This window comes from Polyodon spathula, chromosome 2 (assembly GCF_017654505.1).
Source record: "Polyodon spathula isolate WHYD16114869_AA chromosome 2, ASM1765450v1, whole genome shotgun sequence".
Lineage (NCBI taxonomy): Eukaryota > Metazoa > Chordata > Actinopteri > Acipenseriformes > Polyodontidae > Polyodon > Polyodon spathula.
The window spans coordinates 2,763,771-2,790,705 of record NC_054535.1 but is presented as its reverse complement, the minus strand read 5'-3'; the positions used below and the strand labels follow the sequence as shown (position 1 = coordinate 2,790,705).

General features: G+C 36.4%; 1 protein-coding gene across 2 annotated transcripts in view; it reads right to left on the bottom strand.

Annotated features, from left to right (window-relative positions):
- Window positions 1-2,704: 2,704 nt before the first annotated feature.
- tbc1d19 (TBC1 domain family, member 19) overlaps window positions 2,705-26,935 on the bottom strand; it is a 25,174-nt gene continuing 943 nt past the window's right edge. The window contains exons 2-21 of one of the 2 annotated variants that reach the window (XM_041274410.1): window positions 26,559-26,631; window positions 25,191-25,236; window positions 22,491-22,566; window positions 22,089-22,163; window positions 21,623-21,686; window positions 21,251-21,297; window positions 20,317-20,427; window positions 19,866-19,938; window positions 19,410-19,448; window positions 18,804-18,916; window positions 14,941-15,015; window positions 14,665-14,727; window positions 9,611-9,695; window positions 9,382-9,426; window positions 8,382-8,414; window positions 7,890-7,999; window positions 7,015-7,106; window positions 6,376-6,491; window positions 5,222-5,292; window positions 2,705-3,707 (exon numbers count right to left, since the gene is read on the bottom strand). In XM_041274410.1, coding sequence (XP_041130344.1) covers window positions 3,633-3,707; window positions 5,222-5,292; window positions 6,376-6,491; window positions 7,015-7,106; window positions 7,890-7,999; window positions 8,382-8,414; window positions 9,382-9,426; window positions 9,611-9,695; window positions 14,665-14,727; window positions 14,941-15,015; window positions 18,804-18,916; window positions 19,410-19,448; window positions 19,866-19,938; window positions 20,317-20,427; window positions 21,251-21,297; window positions 21,623-21,686; window positions 22,089-22,163; window positions 22,491-22,566; window positions 25,191-25,236; window positions 26,559-26,631 — 1,482 coding nt within the window. In that variant the 3' untranslated portion in view covers window positions 2,705-3,632. The remainder of the gene's footprint in view (window positions 3,708-5,221; window positions 5,293-6,375; window positions 6,492-7,014; window positions 7,107-7,889; window positions 8,000-8,381; window positions 8,415-9,381; window positions 9,427-9,610; window positions 9,696-14,664; window positions 14,728-14,940; window positions 15,016-18,803; window positions 18,917-19,409; window positions 19,449-19,865; window positions 19,939-20,316; window positions 20,428-21,250; window positions 21,298-21,622; window positions 21,687-22,088; window positions 22,164-22,490; window positions 22,567-25,190; window positions 25,237-26,558; window positions 26,632-26,935) is intronic. The other variant, XM_041274419.1, reaches the window with a different exon arrangement.

The following is a 26,935-nucleotide window of genomic DNA, read 5'->3' as shown; positions in this document are numbered from 1 at the left end:
CGTTTCGGAGGACGCGTGCTCCAGCCTCCGTTTCCCGAGTCAGTAGGGTGGTTGTGAGCGGTGAGCCGAGGATACAGATAATAATTGGGTAGACTAAATTGGGGAGAAAACTGGGGTAAAAAATTGGAGATGATTAAAAAAAAAAAAGCAAGCATTGACTTTCTGCTAACCAGGGGGTGGGACTTCCTACCACTAAAGTGAGTGCAGTGCATCTGCACCACTCAGTAGAAATATGTAGTCTGCAATTGCATGCCTGTTTTGCCTTGCACTTCAAATGAATGCATGGATATCACGATTGGAATATGCGCTTCCACCCACTGTTGCCCTTTGCTGATGATGTCTTTCCCTCGAAGTTCCATGCCGACATCACCTTAGACACCGTTGCTCATGAAACATCAGCAAGTTGAGCTGTCTTGGTCACTGAAGATCCTGCCAAACGCGCCCCAACAATCACCCCTCTTTCAAAATCACTGAGGTCTCCTCTTGCAGCCATGCTAGCCATAATTATAGGCAACCAGGCCTGTCCAGCATTTTTATACGTGATCCTAAGCATGCTGGGATGTTATTTGCTTAATTAACGCATGAGCCACACCTTGTGTACCAAACCTAGCGCATTACAAAACTCACAGATCGATGGGTTATAACAATGGGATTCATATTTTGCTGGGAAATGGTCTTGTCATTCGTCTGAAGCTATGTTGAAGTCATCAACTATTGCTATCAGTGTTTTTGAAAAATGACTGATCTAAAACCTGAGGACGTAGTTTTAATTTAGAAAAATGTGTATAGAGTCGAGAAGAAACATGGCAAGTAATACATTTGGGATAAATTTGTTTAAAAATGAGTAAATATTGTGCAATTAATTTATAGCCGTTTGGCCGACTGAGGAAGGCTATGTTCACTGGCTGTGTAAGAATTATTTCTTTGTTATGTGGAGTTTTGAGTAAACAATGTACACTCCTTATATAACAGTGATGACTATGATTACAGTACCAAAGGGAGTTGAAGTATTTGTTACATGGTTTAAGTGTAGCAGCCACCTAGGAGCACACACCGAGGGGTCCCAACACCACCACTAGGGGCACTACTAAACTCAATTTGTATATACAAAATTTGCTAACAAAACCAAAATCAACAGCTTTGCTGAGGTAAAGTGACCAGAAATGCACTTCTCATTGAGGGATGGTGGAGACATAGAAACAGATCTCCCCAGTAAGGATTCTACAACAAAACCAAATAGTTATTAAACACACACAGGTGGGGGGCACTGTATTAGAAAAGTCAGCAGCAGCATACACAGGTCCACAAGGATTAAGGGTTAATTGAAAACAGACTGGCAGGACTTCAAGAAACAGCACTTCCAGTGGGCCTCCGCACGAGACCACCTTCTCCCAACTGCGCCATGCCCTGACTGGCACTCCTGTGCTCGCAGCCCCGTCCATTATAATCCCCTTCACCCTGGACACTGATGCAAGCAACAAGGGTATCTCTGCGGTGCTGTCCCAAGGAAACCCTGAAGACGGAGCAAGAGTCAAGGAGTACTACAGCTGGGCACTCAGCAAAGCGAAGCACAATTACTGTTTGTGCAATGCACCGATCACGCCTCACTGCAACGGTTACTGCGATTCAGGGAACCTGACGGACAGGTAGCCCACTGGCTTGAAATGCTACAGACTTACAAGCTGGACATCCAACACCGGCCAGGAGCGAAGCACGGCAACACCGACGACCTGTCCAGGTGACCGTGCAGTGAGGTGGGGTGCCGGTACTGCGACCAGGGAGAGAGTGGCACTAGGGGAGGACGGGGACACGGTGAACATGAGGTAGGTACGGCCCCTATCTAGCACTGAGTGAGGGGCTTTTTAAGTATTATTATCATTTTTCAAGTACAATATTTTAAAGAACAGAACTGCTGTGGTGTTATTTTGTGGAATGCCTTAAAACATGGTACACTGTACTACGCTTGCCTGGGCATGAGCAAATGATTTAAGCTCAGAAAACATGGAAATGCCATCTGAAATTCAGCAAATTTATGTGACTTTAACTTGGGTTATTTAAAATTGTAAACATTTACAATTTTGTGAGTTAACCACTTTGTCTTGTTCGTAGTGATTTGTGCTGTAGTCAATCACAGCATTGACAGCGTACCGGTTTCTGGCCCTAAACCGGGAGTTGTTTGTTTGGAAAGAAGCCATTTGTGAAAGTGACCTACTAGACAGTACTTCTTGCCACCATATGTCAGCATAAAGTGGTCATAATGGAGGGTCACAGGGGGCAGCACAAAGGACTATCCACTACAAACTGTCCTCACGGATCAGATGATTCATAATGGTTAGATATTAGGTTAAGGTTAGGTTTTAGGGATGGGGTTGCTTAAGGTTAGGGTTGGAGTTGGTTCAGGGTGGGTTGATGTCAGAGAGGCGAAGATCTCTGGAAGTGAAAGGTGGGAGTGCTTGGCGAATGCCCTCGAATCATCTGATGCCTTGAGGACAGTTTCTAGCAGCTCTTCCTTTCCGCTGCCCTATTTTTTAAAAATGTTATTTACATCACTGAGCGTATACCACCACTCAGATTATAAAAAAAAAAAAATTAAAAAATGAAGGGCTTGACTTTTTGCAGACCACGGCTTTCAATGAAAAACTGCAACACAGCAAAATACATTTTTGACTTAACTGCAAGTTTATTTCCATCTTATACTTGTTTAGTACAAAGATAGTAAACATGGCAGGTACTTATGAACTATTTTGGCAATAAAACTGTTACATTGCCAGTCCTTTATGGTTCCTGTTGTAACCATACGGTATCTTCTGAATTATAAAGTTACCAAACAATTGTGGTTAACAGTTAAAGGAGATATCCAGTGATGCTAAATCAGCAAACAAAATTACACTGCAACATTATGAATATCTAGTCAAAACAAACACCGTAATGTAAAACTAGTTTGTTGATGAAAGCATTTACTTTTTAAATGTACTACAGATGTAGGGGCCTGGTGCTTGCCTAGTATAATAGTTTTTTAAAAAAGAAAAGCAGAACACTGGAAATCAACTTTATTCCAGCAGCTGTACTGTCTGCTTGAAGGAAAACATACATTTACAATGTAAACAGTCTGCATAGGAATAATCACAACGATGCATTTATGTGTTTTCTCTAAAAATTTTAGAATACTGGTTACTGTTGTTATGCAAAGACTTCAAGTGCAAAGTTTGTTAACAGCATGGCTTCATTACTGTATAGACTAAATTCCATTTTACAATTACAATATGATTTTGGGAGCAACTTCAGTTTGTAGAAACTTATGGCTGGTGCATGCAAACATAAACTCATTGCTATACATTGTAAACATTATACCACACACAGTACGCACCCATTCATGCATTTCACATTGAGGATCTCATACAGTAACAAACTAATTAAGACTAATATTTATTTTTGTACTGGCTGCATACTAGAAATATGCCATATTAGGAACATGCTATTCTTGTGCAAAGTTGCAGTTACAGTATAGGCATAAGACAGTGCATGAGGCTCTATACTGTGGTATTACAGTGTTTCTGTATTTCATGCAACTCTTCATGATCATTTGCACAAATTAATCAAAGGTTTTCTGGCATCAGTGTCTTCAAACCTCTTCACATGACAGTGGCAAACAGGAAGATCTGAAGTAGAGGCATAACCTTTAGAGTTGAAAGGTCTGCAAGGACAGCCTGTGTAAAAATAAAACAACATTGTGTTACATTCTGTAAATGCTGATCTCATTTAAATAGCAAAATGTAATAAAAACAATACAAACACAACAACTACAATTGTTTTACTGATCTCTTACCAAGTAAATGACAAGTTTATTCGGCCAATTTAAAAAAGACAATGTTACTGAATCAAACAGCTGGGACATATAAATGCTGTAAGATTGTATCTAACATGCACTTCATACATTCGTGTTGCAAATGTGCTGTACCCCTTCTTGGCCTTTTGGTTTAGGTTCAATTTAGTGACCTATCATGTTTACTAAAAGAGTCTAATATTTCACCCAGCCTGTGCTAAAAATAAAGACAAGTTATGGCACCTTTTCCAATAAACCTGGTGCTAGATGAGTAAGCAAATAATGTCTGACTGGATCTTAAATCCTCTTACATCTGGCGCCAGTGTGTCAGCCTGGATTAACCAACACAAGTTAAAGTCACTGACAAAGTCAATCTGTACTATGATACATCCTTTTTAATATATTTCATATTTATTGGGACATCCCTATCCAAGCATAATATTTCTGTTAAAATTAATTGTTTATATGAACACATTTCACAAGTTTCTCTACAGGATGATACAGCTAGACAACAGTGTGTAGCATAAAATGCAATACTGCCCCCCCCCCCCCCCCCCCCAATTTAGTTAAATGAGTGTTCTTCTAAAAGGCTCACAGTATGGTACAAAAAGCTGATACAAGAACAGTGTTGTTTAGCACTTTTAGAGAAAACCAGCTATTATTCATTTTCTATTAGTATTTCCTGATAATGCAATGCAAACCAGTATAAAAAACATTTTACATGATGTTAAATACAAGTGAAACTATGTGAATGGCAGAACCATTACCAATTTAGTTAAATGAGTGTTCTTCTAAAAGGCTCACAGTATGGTACAAAAAGCTGATACAAGAACAGTGTTGTTTAGCACTTTTAGAGAAAACCAGCTATTATTCATTTTCTATTAGTATTTCCTGATAATGCAATGCAAACCAGTATAAAAAACATTTTACATGATGTTAAATACAAGTGAAACAGAGTGCAACCCTAACCCTAATGTGCAGAACTATCTTGTAGTTTTCAACCCTAATGTGCAGAACCATCTTGTAGTTTTCAACCCTAATGTGCAGAACCATCTTGTAGTGTTCAACCCTAATGTGCATTATCATCTTGTAGTTTTCAACCCTAATGTGCATTATCATCTTGTAGTTTTCAACCCTAATGTGCATTACCATCTTGTAGTTTTCAACCCTAATGTGCATTACCATCTTGTAGTTTTCAACCCTAATGTGCATTATCATCTTGTAGTTTTCAACCCTAATGTGCAGAACCATCTTGTAGTTTTCAAAACTGAACCACGTTTAAAGATTCAAAATGGTAACCTTCGATTTCAAGACATCTGCATATGAAGATTAAATTACTTGGGCTGGCAGTATGTCAGGCACTATTTCAATCTGTACTTGAGTGTAACAAACACTTACTTCAGCTGCAGCCAGTGATGTCACCTCCATCAGATTCTGTGCTCGGAAAGCAAACACAGCAGCTGCCAGTACTGAAAAACACCATACACAGCATTAAACTGCTTCCCTACTAACCAGTGGAATAAAAAAGTAAATACAAAGCCAAGGGGATTCTTGTGGTTTCTGATGTTACTTTATATGTGTATCACCCTCTGCTATATCGGGTATAAAGTACTTCTGCCTAGACTTCCTGAAGGATAAACAATAATACAGCTGCTGCAGGTAATTATTCACATTCTTAACAAAAAGACGGACATCATTAATCACAAAAATAGCGGCACAAGTACCCGCTGTTACGTACTGTCTGTACATACATTACATCACTGGCATCATAAGCAAATACTATATTTAAGTGTCTAAACTGGAGTTAGCGTAAATTGCTTTTTATTTTGATAATATACCAAAACAAATAATATCTTTCATTACACATGCTTTTTTTTTTTTACTGAGCCCAATATCCATTCAAGGAAAGATACCTTAACACACAAGTCCTCTATTTCTGCACTAATCAACCCAATATAGCATGTAATGCACACTGTACAAACACTATCCAAATAAACATCTTAAACAAACAAATCTAGCAAAAAATTAATGCCAGAAGTATCGAATACTGGGCTTTTCACTTATTGCCCAACCAACTGCAAAAGTGTCCAATATATTTTATTGAAATTATTAAAAGATCACAACATTACATTGTCAAAGGTAAATAAAATGCATGTTTACTTTAACTCTATCCACTTTCCCTAAATAGGGCAACATGAATGAGTTCTGGCACTAAATGAATGTATAAAAAGAACAATTAAGCACTATAAGGTATTTCAGGCTGTACTATTGCTTAATTATTCTCACGAGGTCTATGGCCTCCAGGATAAGTATTATTAAGCTCAGGTGTGACTAATTAAAATCAGGAGCTATGCAAAATTACTCTTATGTACTGTATCCCAATTAAGCTGAAGCATAAGTATTATTTTTCATCTGTTTTATTTACTGCCTGATCTCTGTCAAAACACATCTGGTGGCTGTTGTATGAGACAGCAGGAGGGCATCAGCTAACGCTAAAGTGATGTGACTTCTCTATAGTCCTAACCTGGTTAATAAAAAACCTATAGTACTACCAGAAATAATTTCAAGTGAGTTATATCCAAGGACTCTATCCCACAGGAGTAGAAGCTGGTCAGTGGCAAGATAACCAGAAAAAGCTCGCACCATCCACTTAAATGCAATGCGTAACCTGTACAAAAAAACACCATATTTGTGTCAGTTAGAGAGTATTGCGATGTGTAATATGTTCATAAATGATCTGCACTGCACAGTTCTAATCAGCTTTAGGATGTTAATACTCAGTCCCTGCCAGCAGTCACAGGTGCGGCCATTTTCCAATTAGGTAACTGATGCTAATTGGGGAGTGGTTACATGTATTAAAGAAGGCAGAAATCATTCGCGTTTGAAATGCAGCTTTCCCTAACTGAGTCTCATTCCTGATGCTATCCTTTCACAATATTATTTGTTGATTTCATGGAAACATGACATTGTGATTCTAACCCCAAGGATGCAAAAAATGTTTCACAGAACACATTGATTCTATCTTTCCATATGACGTACAGTTCCAGCATAAGGTCACTAGATGGTACTATACTACATAAAACTGAATAAAACAAATAAATAATAATATTGGTAGTGTCAAGGTTTTAAACATCAAGTATTTTTACTAGCAAACTAGAGCTAAAATGGTATGAAAATGTGGAAACCCTTACGGTTGTGCTCCAATTTCACGCAGGTGATAGAAGAGTTGGGGGAGGTTGGTTTGGAGCAGGGATTCAAATTGCAAGCATAAGGATACAATACCCTGCAAGCCACAAAAAAAAAAAAAATTCAAATAGTTTGTTAATTTTCACAATCCTAAACTTAAACTTGCATCAATTTTCTTACCCCTTATTAGCACAAGGAATACTGGTCCCTACACACATAACTTTAACTCATAGTCTGCTCAAAATTTGTTTTTTAATGTTTGGAATTAATGAAACTGGTCTACACTGCCATTAAAAAGCCAACAGCATGGGACAACTTCCTGGATATCAAATTGCATTTTACAAAAAATTACATAAAAGTTTTTGTTTCAAGGCACTGTGAACAGGGCCAATTATCACTTTTATTGAAGATTGTTTGGTTCTTTCCTTGTATTTTATACTTCAATCTGGAATATGCAGATATTGTAAAGACACTACACATAAAAAACTTGATCTTGCTTACTGGAACCTAATCACATCATGTAATTAGTTTAAGCAAAGACAACAGAATGCAGCACAAGAGGATCATGAATAATCATAAATAATCATAATAATCAAAGGCTTAGGCTACATCATGCATGGTGCTGGCAGGATCCATGAAAACACTTCAGTCCAGACCCAAGCATTAAGATGAATTCTCACTGCAGGATAGAATGAGGCCACTAAACTTATTTCACTTGTAAGAGAGTGAGTGACTGAGTAAGTGATTGAGTGAGGTGAGCCCGCTGTGATATCTACTGTATTCTTCTTCTTCATTACATTTCCCAGCACTGTGAATCTAAAACATCAGAAGGATGTTTGGCTTAGTGATGCATTTTAAATGTGCGTTCCTCTGAACTTACCGAAGAAAACGACGAGATGGAATGAAGCCTGAAGAAATAACGCACATACATCTCACGGAACACGGTGTAAAGTTTGGAAGGCTCATTATAAAGAAAACAGAGAGGAGCAACTGAAACAGAAACAAACAATGCAATAAATACAGCACATATCTAAAACAAAGAGAAATATTTCTCAGTTTGCAGTCACACCTTACTTCTTTCAAGAGCCAGTATCACGCCCATGTAAGTTACAGCATCACCTGTAAGATGTTTTAGATTGCTGTAACTTGCTGTGTTGATTCCTATTTTCCTGAAATAACTTTCAGTACTTTTTCTGCAGCTCCGATATAACCCAAAGCTCATGGTATTGTGGCGTCTTCATTCTCTATGTTTATTTTTTACAAGTCAGGTAGTAGCAGATGCATCATAATAAGCCAGGAGATACATATATTATTCAACCTCCTCTTTTCTCCACACCTAGAAATGGATGGATGGATGAAATGGATTACTTACCATACATAGAAAATCCATGAAATGGGATAACACCTAAGGGTCACAAAAAAAGCCATTTAGTCAAAGTGTTTTTATTTAAATGTTTGTATTTTCATCTTAAACATCCCTTTTTTCTCCCTCACAATATGCATTTTGCAGTTAAGGGTCTCCATTCATTTTTTTTATTTTAGATACAAACTGTCTTCACAAATAACATTGGTTACAGACATGAAAAAAATATACATAAGTTTGTAGGATCAAGAATAAGTGTAGAGAGAGAGAGAAGCAGGGTCTGGGGGAAGGCAACTTCTGCACTACTGTCTTTTTCAAAATGTTCTTGGCATTAATAAGGTGAAGCAGGTGTCTGCATTATTTAAACTTCTAATCCTGCACATTCTGGGTTCTCATGACGGAGGGATTTCATCACCGCAGTGCTTGTTGTGTTGCTGGAGGTGTGTGAGAGAAAGGTTATTGGAAAGTGACATCAAATAACCTTGAAGAACATTCATAACAAAAATACCATTCGAAAGGTCAAAAAATGGTATGAGAAAAGTGATTGAAGAAGTCTGGGTATCACTCAAAAACCCATCTCTCTATATTGCATTTTCATTTTCATGAACCTGCAAAAAAAAAAAAAACCCTGGGTGATGTGGGTAGGTGTTTGTTGGTTTAAAAATCAGATGGCTGGGTGATGTGTTTGGTTGTTTGTTGGTTTTAAAGTAAGAAAAAAAACTTTTTATCTGTAGATGGTGATATTTTCAAGATAGATAAGACAGGCAGACACTAATATAATTACATTACTAAGAAACACACACACACACACACACACACACACACACACACACACACATGCACGCACGTACGAGCACACACACACATGCACATTTGTTGAGGGCGGTACAGGGTAGTAGTTAAAAACACTGCCTCCAACACCTGCAATGATTACTAAAAATGCAATACCAATTTTTTCAAGTTGTAATATTACATCTGACAGTAGAGGATGCTTTTGTACCAGTCTTACCATTGGGTGGATAAATGACAGCATAGTCTTCTAATCCCAGTTTGCCTGTTAATAATAAAACACACTCATTAAGTAAATATGTATTTTTGCTTTTTACTAATTGTAAACACAAGCTTTTAATAGTACAAGGAATGACAACCTGGATTCAACTTTTTTCTTTTTTTTAAATCTAAAAGTCATTTATAAGGGAGTTCAGCTCCCTTATAATCTTGCACATGAATACCTTTACCTTGAATGTAAGATTTTGGTGGAGTAGCACTGTTGTAATTAAAATGCTCCAACACCACTGTGTCTCGGGAAAAACAAAGTAATACCTGGAGAGAAGGAAACAAAGATTGTGCTGTTTTACATGTAAGCAGAATGAATGGACAAACCTGTTAATGCTTATTCTTTCTGCCTTCATCAGTGCAGTACTGGATCCACTAGATCACAGAATACTGATTACACTTAGACACCATCCTAATGAGTCCACTTGCTTCTGGCTTTCTGCTTTACACAGTATATGCTGTATCTGTACCCATGGAAGACAATGTGTACCATTGATTAGCTTATTAGTGAATCATGTATTGGGATTGGCCTGCATACAGTCGCTAAATCAGAAATAACACATTTAGATATATTTTTCGTTTTAATGTAATTTCATAAGATTTTTTTTTTCATCAACATAGTTGCTGAATAGGAAATACATTTTATATATTTTAATTCAGTTTTCTTATGAGAATAAAATAATAAAATGCTGTAGAAAAAAAAAAACATGGTACATTAAGTACTGTAAAAAATACATATCTATATCTATATATACAGTGGCTTGCAAAAGTATTCAGACCCCTGACCAATTCTCTCATATTTCCGAATTACAAATGGTACACTGAAATTTAGTTCTCTTCGATATTTTATTTTAAAACACTTAAACTCAAAATCAATTATTGTAAGGTGACATTGGTTTTATGTTGGGAAATATTTAAGAAAAATAAAAAACTGAAATATCTTGCTTGCATAAGTATTCAACCCCTGTGCTGTGGAAGCTCCCAGTTTGCACCGATGAAAGAAATTGCCCTAACGAGGACACAATTACCTTACCATTGGACTCCACCTGTGAACCATTAAAGTTGCTGTCACATTTTCTGGATAAAAACCCCACTGTTGAAGGATCATTGGTAAGGCTGTGAATCTGAAGGAAAACGAAGACCAAAGAGCATTCTACAGAAGTTAGAGATAAAGTAATACAAATGCATAGATTAGGGAAAGGGTACAAAATAATATCCAAGTGTCTGGATATCCCAGTGAGCACAGTTGGATCAATAATCAGGAAGTGGAAGCTGCAATACACCACCCAGGCACTGCCAAGAAAAGGCCGTCCTTCAAAACTCAGCGCTCAAACAAGAAGGAGACTTGTGAGAGAAGCCACAGAGAGGCCAACAATCACTTTGAAGGAGCTACAGAGTTCAGTGGCTGGGAGTGGAGTAATGGTGCACCAGTCAACCACATCAAGAGCTCTGCATAACACTGGCTGTGTGGAAGGGTGGCAAGAAAGAAGCCGTTACTCAAAAAGTACCATCTGAAAGCACGTCTGGAGTTTGCCAGAAAGCATGAGAGTGACCCAGCTGTGATGTGGGAAAAGGTTTTGTGGTCAGATGAGACCAAGATAGAGCTTTTTGGCCAAAACTCAAAGCGCTATGTGTGGCGCAAACCTAACACTGCCCATGCCTCAAGACACACCATCCCTACAGTGAAGTATGGTGGTGGCAGCATCATGCTGTGGGGATGCTTCTCATCAGCAGTGACTGGGCATCTTGTTACAATTGAAGGAAGAATGGATGGAGCAAAATACAGGAAAATACTGCAAGAGAATCTGCTTCAGTCTACTAAAAAACTGAAGCTTGGGAGGAAATTCACCTTTCAGCAGGACAATGATCCCAAGCACAAGGCCAAAGCAACATTGGAGTGGCTCAAGAACAAAAAGGTGAATGTCCTACAGTGGCCCAGTCAAAGTCCTGATCTCAATCCCATTGAGAATCTGTGGCACTATTTGAAAATTGCGGTCCACAAGCGTCGTCCAACCAACCTGAACAACCTGGAGCAAATCTGCCAAGAAGAATGGGCCAAAATCACTCCGACACTGTGTGCAAAGCTGGTACATACTTACCCCAAAAGACTTAAAGCTGTTATTGCAGCGAAAGGTGGCTCTACCAAATATTAATGTGTGGGGGTTGAATACTTATGCAAGCAAGATATTTCAGTTTTTTATTTTTCTTAAAAATATTTCCCAACATAAAACCAATGTCACCTTACAATAATTGATTTTGAGTTTAAGTGTTTTAAAATATCAAACAGAACGAAATTTCAATGTACCATTTGTAATTCAGTAATATGAGAGAATTGGTCAGGGGTCTGAATACTTTTGCAAGCCACTATATATATATATATATATATATATATATATATATATATATATATATATATATATATATATATATATATATATATATATATGGGTATTTGGGGTTGCAACAGACAATTAACTGCTCTGCCTTCGCTTTTACTAAGTTTACACAAGATGTAATATCTACAAATCCAGGCACTGGTGATATGTTGTTTGTCCATTCTGATAGTATTCAATGATAATACTTTGGTAATGGAATATTAATTTTGCTAAGCACAAGTGTACAATGTTTAATAAAAATAATATGGGACTATTAATATTACCCAATTTGAAACATTCTAAGAAAAAAATATATTATTCTTCCCAAATAGACAACAGACATAAACATTGCATTTCCCGTTTTGTGTTGATGTACTAGGTAATATGTCATGGTCATCTGTTCCCCAATCAAAAAAATAAAAAATTGTCAATGAAGGGTCGTATCTTATATAATACCTACAGACTTACAGGATACACCAGTATCTCAAAGTGTAGCCCTTTATCATCCAGAAACAAAAACAAGTCACATGAGCCTAGCAGGTTGATAAACTCACACAAGCTCCCCTTACAGGGGTGCTTAATAAACACAATCACTTACTAAATAGGAAAGAAATCTGTGCAACACTTTGTAGACAATGTTATCAATAGCAAGCCTAAAAGTTCACTACCAGACTTTTGTACACTTCAGTGTATAAGAATGGTATGTTGCATTATCTGGAAGTTACATAAAGCGTATACAATAATAATCTGCATACAAACAACCCGAGACATCTTTTCAGTATTCTGGACTTTCTCACGATAACCACCCAGAAAAAGTGTGCGTGTCAAATACAGTTGCCAGCCAGAACACATTCTCAAGATTTCAATATTTATCCCTGGAATTTCTGTATCAGTACTAAAATATGATACATGCTTAAAAACATATATATTTGTAAGGCAGGCTCATTGTAGTAAAAGCTAGTTTGGAAAATGTTCAACACAAGTTACTGAGATTATAGAAATCTGGGAGTTCTGTCCATTTGTCTGTATGTCAAACCTGCCCAGTCGATGGCGATTACTGTCAGAGTAGCAGTGGATAGATGTCACGGACGTACTCGTTTCCGACACAGTGAACTGACTTGAACACGTAAAATTACATTGTTTACAGGTATTCTCCCAAGTAAAGCAACCACAGGTATCTATGAGTATTCTGTTTATACACGAAGGACATGTATTTAACCCTAAATGAAAGAACTACATTAGAAGAATGACATTCTGCACCTATTTAGTAGTGTGGCATCGTTTGGAAGCTGCAATGCGCCATGTCATTCTGTCATTGGGGTGGAATGCATGCGAGACAGATTCCAAAAAGAGCTCCAATGAGAAAGATATTCACTCAGGAGTTCTAAATAAGAAACAGGGTTATTCGATGCAAGATCTCCAACGCTTAATGTGGAACTAAATGTTTTTTCCCATAAGAAACCATCTGTTTATGGACACTATAAATACTCATCAAACATTTGATGATATTTTTAACAAGACAATCATGTAAAAATAGTAGACCATTACTGTCATTCAGTAATCATGTACCTTATCCTTTTTTATGCAGTTCAATGTCAAAATTCCAGATTTGGTCAGAAGAAACTATTACACCACACTACATAAGTTTATATGCTTTTTATATTGAACATTCAACAGTGTTATATATCAGTCCAAAGACATATTATCTTGCCCCTTTCTCCCAATGCGAAGGGCAGAATTAAACAAGTGTCTTAATAACAAACTCATTTGCATCTAATTATCTGCTTTGCAGTGGAAAACATCACCGTGCCCCATGACATTAATATCGACACTGTAATCCCATTTTTAATTAGCAATGTAATCAGTATAAATAAATTACTACGCCTGTCACTCCTATGTAAAGCCCTGCATACACAAGGAAATATGTTTTCAGACAAAATGTTTCCTTGTGTATACTGGATGTTTCCATGTTTCCAGAGTATGCCAGGGTTCTACTTAAAGGCACATTTTCCCTTTGGTCAATCAGGAGAGACTGAGACCACGAGTCATCAATCGTGTGACTATGCAAGGATGACTTGGATAGCAAAAAGTTGACAACTTTGTTCACAGTTACATCAGTATACTTATTCCTAAGCTTTGCATATAGCAACATTTGGTGGATCATGGAATGATATGATATTGAAAGTTAGGTTTTAAATCAGCCGTGGATGAAATGTGTCCATTGCGTTGCTATTGCTTGTAAAGTGAAGTATCCTACAACACTAGTAGTACAGTTCAATATTGCTTCCATGAGTACACAATACAACACAAATACTCATGGACTTGCACATGTTACTAAAGAGCATTATATCATATCTTTCAAACAATGGTAATCAGCTTTGAAACTCAATTCAGAAAAAGGGGCTATTTTGTACTGATAATTGGTTTTGTCTCTGGGAAAGGCAATTTTCTGAACTCAATTTTTTATTGTGTATTTGCAAAAATCTTACTAAGGACAGCTGTTTTGTTAGCCATAGAGATAGAAGAGGTGGATGCTTGCAAAACAGGCTACTGCAGCCAATGTACACAAAACCAGTTTCACTTCATTATAGCTTCAAATACTGTTGCAACACATTTTTTTTATTCATAGTGTTTGCTGTGTATCTACTACTTGCTATCACAGCACCACTACTGTACCCTCACATACCACTCTCATAAGAACTACTGTATGTTGTCTAAAAAATTCACAGCATTTCCAATGTCAATGCAAAAAAACGTGGCCATTTATTGATTGTCCCTGATCTAAAACTTTCAATAATAACTGGTTTCAAATTCATATACCGCTGCACAAACACAGTTAGGCTGAGAGAATATTCACCAACCTGGTACAAGTAATCTTCAAACACAAAATAGTAATCATCATTACTGGCAGTCAGTTTTACATCCTGGAAAAAAAAAAAAATTAATTATAAAAATTGTACTACAGTATTCCGGTGTCCCAACATTGAACTGGGTATCAAAAATCATTGCTTATACTTATTTTCAACAACAATTCAGACAATGTACATATCATTTCATGTGTTGTTTTTTAATTGTAAGTACGTCATAAGTCTTTCTTCAGTTGGTGCAGATAAATAACCTTATAACCTTATTATTACCTTGTAGATCAGGTTGTCAACTAACAGGTCATGATGGAGGACACCAGATTTCAATTGTTCATAGTACAATATATCCTAGAAAAAAAGAAATGGACTGTGGTTAACTTTTAACATACTCATCAGTGATTGTCTGTGGTTCCAGTTTTATTTCTGAAAAGAAACTAGTGAAAGAAAAAGAATACACTGAATTGTATTTTACCCTCTGTATTTTGGCATAGTGCCATAGTGTTTACTTTTACATAACGTTTGTCAGAAACTTGGGGTTTCAGTTTAAAGCAACACTTTAAACTGTGTTTTAAAACCATATCCATAGAAGATTAGATAAGTATGAAAGGAAAAGCAATATAGTTTATCGGTATTGTCTTAAAAACAAAACAAAATACTGCAGCTCTCCCTAGTTATATTTAAACATTATTGAACTGCGTCACCATTGAGAATTTTTTTCTGGTTCAAATCTGCAAATAAAGCATAATGTGTATGGTTGTTTGCTGCTTTATACACACAAAATATGCAATCTTTACATTCTTTAATTTTAACATATTAATTGGAGCAACTTGTGGGCCAAAAAAAGTGTATACAAACCATCATAAGGGCAATCTGGACATTGTTGCATTGTGCATTAAAGATAAAGCCACATTTTGATGCAAGGCTTGACGCTATTACCATACACAGCACTCCCAATAGTACCCTAAAGAAAACATGTGGTGGAGTCGACGCTTGTCTGACTAAATCAGCATTTGTGATATATTTCAAATGGACAGAACATTAGGGTTTATTTCATACAAACATAGGTAACTAAATAAATAACTTTATAAATAACAAGGTTTTAGTATGATAGCCATAATGCTGAAATAATGACAGGACTCAGGGGTTCCATTATTACCTTGTGATATGCCACAGCAATGTATTTATCCCTGAAATACACAAGGTAGTTAGCCATACACTGCAGAGTGCTGAACATGGTACTAGCGTTTGATCTAAAAAAATTTGAATGTGCAACATTATATACTGAGCATCAAAAGATCACTGTTATAATGCATTTATTTTCGAAAAAAATAAGGTACATAAATGACGGACACTGACTAAATGTTTTTGGTTTCTTTTTAATCACTCATCATTCATCCTTGAGTGACTATGACTGAAGCATATGCACTTAATCACCTAATTTGTGAGACAGTTGATTGGACACTGGATATGGAGTGATTTCAGCTGATTTGCAAACTTGAATAAAGGCAATAAAGAGAATCACAGAAAAAAAAAACTATATGCTAAATCTGTCAAGAGAGCAGCGCTAGAGAGAATCACAGGAAAAAAACAATATGCCACAGCGCTGTCACAGAGATGCCACGTCTGTCACGAGAGCAGCGCTAGAGAGAATCACAGAAAAAAAACAATATGCCACGTCTGTCAAGAGAGCAGCGCTAGAGAGAATCACACAAAAAAAAAAACAATGCCACGTCTGTCAAAAAAAAAAACAATTGCCACGTCTGTCAAGAGAGCAGCGCTAGAGAGAATCACAGAAAAAAAACAATATGCCACGTCTGTCAAGAGAGCAGCGCTAGAGAGAATCACAGAAAAAAAACAATATGCCACGTCTGTCAAGAGAGCAGCGCTAGAGAATCACAGAAAAAAAACAATATGCCACGTCTGTCAAGAGAGCAGCGCTAGAGAGAATCACAGAAAAAAAACAATATGCCACGTCTGTCAAGAGAGCAGCGCTAGAGAGAATCACAGAAAAAAAAAAAATATGCCACGCCACGTCCACGTCTGTCAAGAGAGCAGCGCTAGAGAGAATCACAGAAAAAAAACAATATGCCACGTCTGTCAAGAGAGCAGCGCTAGAGAGAATCACAGAAAAAAAACAATATGCCACGTCTGTCAAGAGAGCAGCGCTAGAGAATCACAGAAAAAAAACAATATGCCACGTCTGTCAAGAGAGCAGCGCTAGAGAGAATCACAGAAAAAAAACAATATGCCACGTCTGTCAAGAGAGCAGCGCTAGAGAGAATCACAGAAAAAAAAAACAAAAAGTATGCCAAGTATGTCAGTGTAGAGAGCTCGTTTTTTAGTGTCATTTTTTTGTGCAGACAGTTCTCTCGTCGCGATCTCTCTTAGTGTCTTTTTTTTGTTATACGGTGTAGACAGTTCTCTCGTCGCGAGGTAGCAAAAAAAACAATATGCCACGTCTGTCAAGAGAGCAGCGCTAGAGAGACAGAAAAAAAAAAACAATGCCACGTCTGTCAAGAGAGCAGCGCTAGAGAGAATCACAGAAAAAAACAATATGCCACGTCTGTCAAGAGAGCAGCGCTAGAGAGAATCACAGAAAAAAAAAAAAATGCCACATCTGTCAAGAGAGCAGCGCTAGAGAGAATCACAGAAAAAAAAACAATATGCCACGTCTGTCAAGAGAGCAGCGCTAGAGAATCACAGAAAAAAAACAATATGCCACATCTGTCAAGAGAGCAGCGCTAGAGAGAATCACAGAAAAAAAAAACAATATGCCACATCTGTCAAGAGAGCAGCGCTAGAGAGAGAAAAAAAAAAACAATCACAGAAAGAAAAACAGAAAAAAAACAATATGCCACATCTGTCAAGAGAGCAGCGCATCTCTCTTAAGAATCACAGAAAAAAAACAATATGCCACGTCTGTCAAAAGAGCATCACAGAAAAAAAAAACAATATGCCACGTCTGTCAAGAGAGCAGCGCTAGAGAGAATCACAGAAAAAAAACAATATGCCACGTCTGTCAAGAGAGCAGCAGATCAATATGCCACGTCTGTCAGAGAGCAGCGCTAGAGAGAATCACAGCTCTAGTGTTTTGTTTTTATACGAAACAGACTAGTACGGATCATTTTGCAGCATCTCCATGATGTCAATTGTTAATCAGCACGATAAAAAGTCACAGCACCTGCTCTAAAATATCATTATCAGAAATTTATCATTTTTCGATCACATCTAGTGAATTTTATCCAAATATAAGTGATACAATTCTTTTGATGCTCAAATATAAGCGCTAAGTTAATTTTGATGCTCAGTATAGTATTTGGAACATGTGTTGCAGTGAGTGTAGCAAGATTTGATTTCATTTTCAGCGGTCAGGATTGTTTAATTTCAGTGAAAGAGATTATTCACATACAGAGCAGTCTTAAAAAGAGACATTGAGACTTTGTGTTTTGGCTGCATGCTATTCTTAATTTGTTTTTTTGTCGCTGTTTTGTACATGGTTTATTTTTGTCGATTTAACATATTATATCTTACTTTTTTAAATATATTATATCTTTTTTAATATATTATATCTTACTTTTTTAAATATATTTTCTCTATCTCACTTCATATTTTAAATCACTAGATTTTTCAAACAAAGCACAATCCTGGCACATAGAGATGCAGGATTTATAAATAACTCACATAATCGAATTAAGTGATAGATGACCAAATATTCTGCAATATTAAATGATAACTGTTACATCTAAGTGTCTATGTACACAGCCACTTGGGGAAGGGTGAAAGGGTTACATGTCTTTCATGTTACTATCAAGAAAAATGTGAAATATGCAAACAACCAAATATAGTCACATAATGTGTATAATTGCACTGGTGTAGTTTGGAAGATACTGTCAGAAGAAATGAGGGCTTTGTCCTGTGCCTGCTTCCTCTCAACCCTCTCAAGTTAACATGTATGAGTAGGGCTGCATCTTACCATCATTTGTAAAACAAAGCTATATTTGGCTGTGGGGAATATAAAGAAATGGCCTATTAAATTTGTATCTAGGACAACTCCAACAATCTGTAAGAGTAGTGAAGACACATAGATAGTTGCAAATCTATACATGCAGTGTATTCCAATATTTATTTTTTCCTACCTCTGGTTCATTGGTGGCATTCAGAATTAGTGCCCACAATTCTGCACGTAATTCATTCGGGCAGCCCTGTCGAATGTACTGCTCAGCAGCAGCGCTGTCCTGTTCTATGAGAACTGTCAAAATAGAAAAGGCTGTTTCATACATTGTTATGTTATCCAATTTCTGGAAAGAATACTGCAGTAAAGGAAGAGAGCATCTGAACAGACCTTTTATCTAACAATGGCTGGAAGGGTAATTTTATTAACATGTACAATGAAATGTAACAAGAGCACTCACTTAAGACAGACAGAGGAAAAATAACAGGCGTCTCTAAACCAATATCTACCAGGTAATGTAATATAAACATCTTCAGAACTTTTAATTTGCACGTCCTCCTGCAGAAGAAACTAAATGCAGTTTAGGTTTAAATACAAGCAGAAGTGAACACATTAGTAAGTCTGATATTGTTTTTAAAGAGGAAGCAGACACTCTTTTCTGTTCCTAGACCACAGTATGAATAATATGTTGCTGGTATCCGCAAACACTTACATTAACCAGTCAAAGACACTAATCTTCTTCCCTAACAGATACAAGCCTTTATTATCAAGAAGTGCATTTAGCGCTGACCTTTTCTTCCAATACCTGCATGTTCACTTTCAAACATGTCTGTAAATAAAGAAAAAAAAAAAGGTTAAAGCTTTAACCCTATATTTATCACATGTACTCGCTGGGGGTGTTTAATAGGTCAGCTCCTTTCTGTAGCACTAATTCAATTGCAATGGACACATTACAAAGCCAACAGCAGAGTCAACATCTACAGGTCATCCAGCCATTTTCTTCTGTGTATCTGGATAAGAAAATGTGGTCTCCAAAGGTCCCTATATACTGGCACATTGCTCAAGAGTATTTTTTGCATACTAGCTGTAACTTATGCTAAATAGTGTTTTTTAGCATGACAACTGAATAATTGGTTCACAAGGTATACGGACAATATGAAGTGTGGCATATGCACGACCACTTCTGCTATATCCCCTTTGTAGGGGATTTCATCTCCAGCAGGAGATAAATAATATACATACACACCTGCTGGAACTTGGGTGGTATCATCAATACCTAGCTGTCCACTATTCAGACCCAATTCTGCAAAAGACTCCCTCTATAAAAGAACATACAATTATTTTTTTAAACCTTATGTGAGACTGTATGCTTATAATCCAACACTGCTGACAGAAGTGGAAGACCTATGGCAACACCTCAAGGTCTAGTACAGCGCTGTCTGTCAGGGAAGGAAAATGTGGTTTTGCAAGTCTTCTAGGGTAGGGATGCTTGAATATTTCTGAAACGGTCCTATTCAAGGCTGCATCTTATTTCAATAAGGATTTTTTTTTTTTTTTTTATAGCAAGGAGCATTACATTTGCATGGTTTTAACTCTCTCGTGTTTTAATTGCTTGTTGGACTTGCTGCACATTCAAGAGATTCACATATCATTATCATTGCACAATACGCATACGTCAAGCTGTTCTGGCTGCTTACTAGCTCTGGAATGTTTTTGACTTTCAGTGGAACCTGGATTAGCCCCCAGTGACTCTTGGAGCTAGGCTGGTCACTGCTGTCATAGTTAGGGTTTCGAAGATTAATCAGTACCTGAAAAAGAAATACAGGGACTATATTCAGCTTTATTCAGTTATTCACAATTATCTAACCAATGAGTTACTTTATGTTTTTGATAATATCTGGATGCATATCCCTATGTTCCCAATGACATAGGGAAGCTATTAACATTTTTTTCTAGTAAATATTTGACAAATGATATAAATGTACTCACATGTGTGTATTCGCACTGGCAAAGGACTGTGCAGGTGGGACGTTTTCTGTAGTACACAATCAAGTCTGGACACTTTGACATACCCCTATCACGTATCCTTTCACAGCTGCTGGGTTAGTTAGGATCATGCAGTTTAAACCCACTATACAGTATGTCGGGCTGCATTTGTTTGCGATGCAGTCTTTCTACAAGCAAGACACCAGTGGATGTCTTATTTTTGCCAATTAACACAAACCATGCAAATGGCTAAACAATCAAAGACTGCCTTCAGTGCACTCGCTCCCTTTATAATAATTGCACTATACATACAACCCCTTATTCTGGAATAAATATTGATTTGTATTGCTTTCCAGTGCATAAAAAACAACACTCATTGTCTGAGTCTATGTACAGAAACCCAGACTAAAATTGGTCCCAGAAACAAGTTTATAAATGAATGCCTGCACTGTGCTCCTTAATCTATATAAGAGTTTGCCAGCAGTTAAATGCTGATTTTGTGATGATAGCGCAAACTAATTATATAGGCACTTAACAACCACCTTTCTAAAAATGATTTAGGGATCACCTGTAATAAAAAAGATTTTATAAATACTTGGAACTACTCATCTTCGTGGACCAAAATTAGCTTTTACAAACGCTTACCTCTAGAAAATCTTTCGGGGCATAAACAGGTCTGAAGTGGCTTAAATCTGTTAATTACATAAAAATGAATTTCATTACAGAAAGTTAAAAAAAACAACAATTCCTCAGATTCCTCAGGATTATTTTAAACTTTGTACAGAAACTGTATTAAAAAGAAAAGGAAGCTGCAGGAGTTTCAGTTCAGCTACTCAAAAGAAATGCCCTTGCAAGCCCACGGTTATCTCTGTATGTACAGTATTTCATGCTAGAATATTTACAGTGTACTGTTGTTTCTGTACATGCAGTGCAGTAAGTACATTGGATAAACCATGAAATCGTTGTTTTGTAATTGAAACATTTTGGTTAAATGTCATAAATGTAAACTCAAAGTACCCGGCTCATCAGTTCCCATTTCGTTCCACTTGCTTAGAAGCTCTTTTTGTTCATTTACAGGTCTCTGTGGGGAAAACAACAGGATGCATTAGTGGTTAATTAAGTGAGAAACCTCAGACATTTCAGACAGGACAATGTGCAGCTTTGTTTTAATGTGTATGTTTACTAAAATTAGGATTTCATTAATTAAGACACTACAAATATCAGTGAAGTAAACCTAATTTTAATTAGCAAATTACAGGTTAATGCCTACCTTTACTGACAAGTTTACGTCACTCCACAGATTAAAGAACTCAAAGGAGGCATTAATTCTAGTAAGACAGACGTGAACAGTGATCACATCATGTTTGGCATTGAACAAAAAAACAAACACCAATATATAAAAAATTCTTTGAAAAGTGTTTTCAGAATGACCAGAAAACAGCAGGTAGTAATAGCTGTAGTGATGAGAGAACACTGCCCATACCTTCCGTGCCAGCGGGATACTTAATTCAGTGCACATGCTGTTCAGACTTCTGAGTATACGCTTTTCCCAGCTGCCCTGTAGCAGTAAATATTGCATTTAATTCAACTAGGGAATGAAACAAACAACATTTAAAATACAATGTTAAACCTGTTAATGTTACACTCCAGAAAAAACAGCTTAGGGGTGCTTAGTAGTTTATTTTATAATATAAATCAGAAGATTTGTAGTTGATTACAGTCAACTATATATAAACTGTATGACTCAGTCCATGTTTAAAGTGTTTTGACAAAAAGTGCCACAAGGTTTCACAAAATAATTAACTTAAACTTTAAAAAGTTGATAAATTCAATTAAACAATTATGCACTGTAACTTTTCAATAAAATATGTAAAACCCGATCTACCTGTGCCTTTCTCATGTATGCCAATGATTCCTTAATGTGCTCAGCAGGTGCTTCTGGGTGACTGGGGGGAGGAAGCCTAATAAAAAAATACTGCAATAAAATGAGGTTGAACTAAATATATATATATATATATATATATATTATATCATATATATATATATTCATATAATGTTTTATATATATACGTATATAATATATATATATATATATATATATATAACATAAGGAATATATATATAAAAATTAAATGCTCAATTCTTCTATTAAATTCTATCAAATATTCTGTACCTATATGATTTTTTTCATAATTGACAATGTTTTACTTCGTATACGTTTCTGTAAATACTTGAAAATGAAAACACATGTTACAATATACAAAACAAAACATAAGGCATATCAAAACAATGTTCAAGAAAATTGAAAATTGTCTATAAATCTTGGACTACTCAAAATAGCCACCTTTTGCCTCACAAACACAAGGCATTCAGTTAACAAGTTTCAGCAGGAAATAACCTGACATGTCTTCCCAGCACTTCTGCAGCAATTCCCAGAGATGTAGGGCACTTGAGGGTAGCTTTGCTTTGACTCTTGCCCAACTAGCCGTAATCCTGATGGAATGGCATGCCTCTGAAGTATGCTATGATAGCCATGCTGGATGAGCTTGCCATGGACTTGGTAAGGATCACCAACTCTGTCACCAGCAAAGCAACCCCAGACCATGACACTGCCTCCTCCATGTTTGACAGTGGGAACCACACATGCAGAACTCATGCGCTCACCCTCTCTGCGTCTTACAAATACTCAGCAGTTGGACCCAAATATTTCAAATTTTGACTCATCGGTCCATAAGATCGACTTCCACTCCTCAAACGTACAGTTTCTGTGTTTTTTGGCCCAGGCAAGTCTCTTCCTCTTATACTGCAATCTTAACAATAGTGTCTTTGCAGCAATTCTTCCAGTTAGGGCAGCTTCACGTAATCCCCTCTGAATAGTTGATGTTGAAACATCTGTACTTCTAGTAGCATTTAGCTGAGCTTGTATTTCAGGGGCAGTTAATCGCCGGTTTTGCAGACTTATGACTCAAATGAACTTGTTCTCTGATTCTGAGGTCACCCTTGGCCTGCCTGACCTTGTTTAGTCCTCATGAGTGCCAGTTTCTTCAAAATGTTTGATGCTCTTGGCCACAGCAGTTACAGACACTTGCAAAGTTCTTGCGATTTGTCTTAAAGATTGACGTTCATTTCTTAAAGTAATTACAGACTTTTTTCTTTGCTTAACTGAGCGTATCTAGCCATTTTCTGCTCCCTTACATTCAGGAATGACAAACTTGTGCCTATGCTACCTATATTTATAGTAATCATGGACCCTCACCTGTTAATAATTGGTGGCAAAAGGTTAATTGGGTAACATGCTAGCTAACTCAGGGAACATCTAACAAAGACACTTTTATACTTAGGCCAGTGTTCTAACACTGTGTTATACACATTTCAGACTTTTAACTGACTTGGGCTTCAGACTGAAATCCCCTTGCTTTGGATGACCATTTCATTGAAATTGACAAGATTTACATTTTCATTTAAAAATAAAATTTCTGAATGCAATTCACTTATGATTATCAGCTTACATAAGTACACATATCATACAATGAAATATTAAGTGTTTATAGACAAGTTTATGCAGTTAAAAGCATAGAAGATCTGTGGCACTGAAATGGTTTGTTTCCACTGGACTCTACCTATAATGGAATCATAGGATACAGCTGCGTTCTGCAGAAAGGGTTCTTTTTTCTTGAAGAATACCCCTGATTAAACTAACCTACAGCATTTACTGAAGCTGTGTACCAAGTTTGAAGCCAATATCTCAAATCGTTCAGTCTTTATCATCCGGAAAGCAAAAAGTCACTTGACCTCAATATAACAGCCAAGGATTTATGATAAATGAGTATATTATCAGCAGCATTGAATTCCAAATTCATACAAGCCTCCCATTTATTTATACAAAACACTATCAATACTAAAGCAAGTGTACTTTTTTATTGGAAATGTTAGTAAGCAAAAAACTGTCCAGAACAAGAAACTGGAGAAGCATTTGGAAAGGTCTTTGTCAAAGTTATGCATATATTTTATCAAAAAGGGTCAGTCTTTTATTCATGTTTAAATAGTCACTCTAAATACTGGAGCTAGGTTAACATCAAAACTGTGCACATCGCTTTATAAGCACAACTTACAACTCACAACTGCAGTAGAACCCTAAAAAAAAAACTATGTGCAACGTTTGGTACGAATGGGTTTGTATTACTGTATATTTAATAAAGTTTGGCTCAGAAAATTTTGTCGTGACTAGGACAGTATGTATTGTTTTTAAACCTGGATGTGTCAATGTGTTATTTAAAGTCTTTGTGTTCCACAATCATTAACCTAAGTCTGTTTCAAAAGACTTGCACTGTTTACCCTGCTGTATACTCCCCTTTATCGGGACACAGTCTGGAATTCTGCTTCAAACACAGTCATTCTGTGTGGCACATGGCATTCTAATACTACTACTGAGGTTATGAATGACACCTTCAAGCACTAGCAGTGCGCTGAATAGAGAAAGCCAACTGTCGTGCTGGGTTTAAATTCCATTTAAAAAAACAAACATGCCTATTCTGTTATAACTCATGATCCATGATCCAAATCTGAATAAAATGCCATCACTCACACATTCAGCTCACGGTAAACTGCATTCTGTAGCTTTGTTTCCCAACCTGTTTAAAAGAGCAAAACACATACAAGATTTTTACACACATAAAAATTAATTTCCATTCACTTAATCCCCACAGGATTCAAAATAAATAAAGGTCCTGTAGAAGGAACAGAAACCTACGACTGAGAATGTGGTACGCAGTTCATACAAATTTATACAAAACATCTAATTCAGGCAAATGATTTGTATGCTGGTACAACTGCAACATACCATGTCTTGTTCTTATTTTTATAGCCAAAGCGGTGTTAGATCTATGATGTGTCACCAGTCTGTGATCTAAGCAAGGCTGCCAAATACAGTATTGTCAAATTAACCATTTGGCATCCATTTTCTCACTGCCATAGATAACTCAAGGTTCTTTTTTGTTTCGTCTTTTTTTTTTTTTTTTTTTTAAATACATCAACCTTGACTTTCTTGTATATTGTAATTTGGGTTTTACAAATGTCAGAAATTATTGAGCAATAAATAGCTTTTTGGACATTTACCCGTTAGATCTTATGAATTACCAAAGTGTATTGGTAAATGTCCGAAATTATGAAGAAATAGATTGCTTTTCAGACATTTGTCATTTAATCATTAATGTCAAACAACATACTTATTTCTGCATATCATTTTACATGAACAAATAATAGCTTACAGTAATGCATAATTGAGCAATTAAAACTAGTTGAACATGGTACTGAACAATACTGTGATCCACTTATGTAGAAAACCAACATTCTGGTAAATTTACATATAAAATAATTCACTATGGTGTTGAAGGATATTGTACCGCAAATACATAGTAGTTTGATGAAAAATAACATGCTGTTAAATGCAAATTAAATAATTTAGGACTTTCATTTTTTCAACAGAAAACCACTAAAAACCACACAAAACACCACAAAGACAGGCAGTGCATATATACAATGGCTTACTTATTGCAGCATTTTGTGGCACTTGGAGTTACACAGGACTCCTGAAGCCTTACATTATGCGAAAGCGAGATATTCGGTCATTAGACAAAGGCACTTGGTTATTCTTGAGATTTATCGGTAAATGTCCGAAGCAAAGCGATATTGTCTAATTTTGGACATTTGGCGTTTTGTTGGCAAATGTCGACATTTACCAGTAAATCTTAAGTTGCAACAAAACAAAAGTTTAAGAAATATGTTGAAAAATATGTCAAGCAAGGTAAGTTGAACTAAATGACTAGGTTTGTTCTTTCAGTGGTTTGGGTGTGGAATCCTGAAAATCTGTCATGATAATATCACTATTGAATAATATCAATACGTGTGCTAGAGAAACGGCAATGTTAATGCTTACATTTCAAATACTTTTTACCTGATTTCTTTAAGAATTTCTTTACATCTTCTTTAAGATCTTCAAGTTGAATTTCTGGTCTTTGAAGACATTCCTAGTACACAAAGATTAGACTGTAATAAACTTTTTATTTTATTTTATTTGAGCATGTATTCATTTTTTCAATATCAATTTGGAAAAGGTATATTAATAGTGAAGAAATCTCTCAGGAGTCAAATAAACCCAGACAATAGAATGTGTGTTACCATGTATTTCAGACCCCATTCATGCATCCCTTTATATTGCATGGTATCTTTAATTTTAATGAAGCGTTTGTTAGAATATTTGTCCCAGCTCTAAAAAAATAAAAAATCTAAGAAAATGCAACTAGGCAGGAACACTTGAAACAAAATATTTAT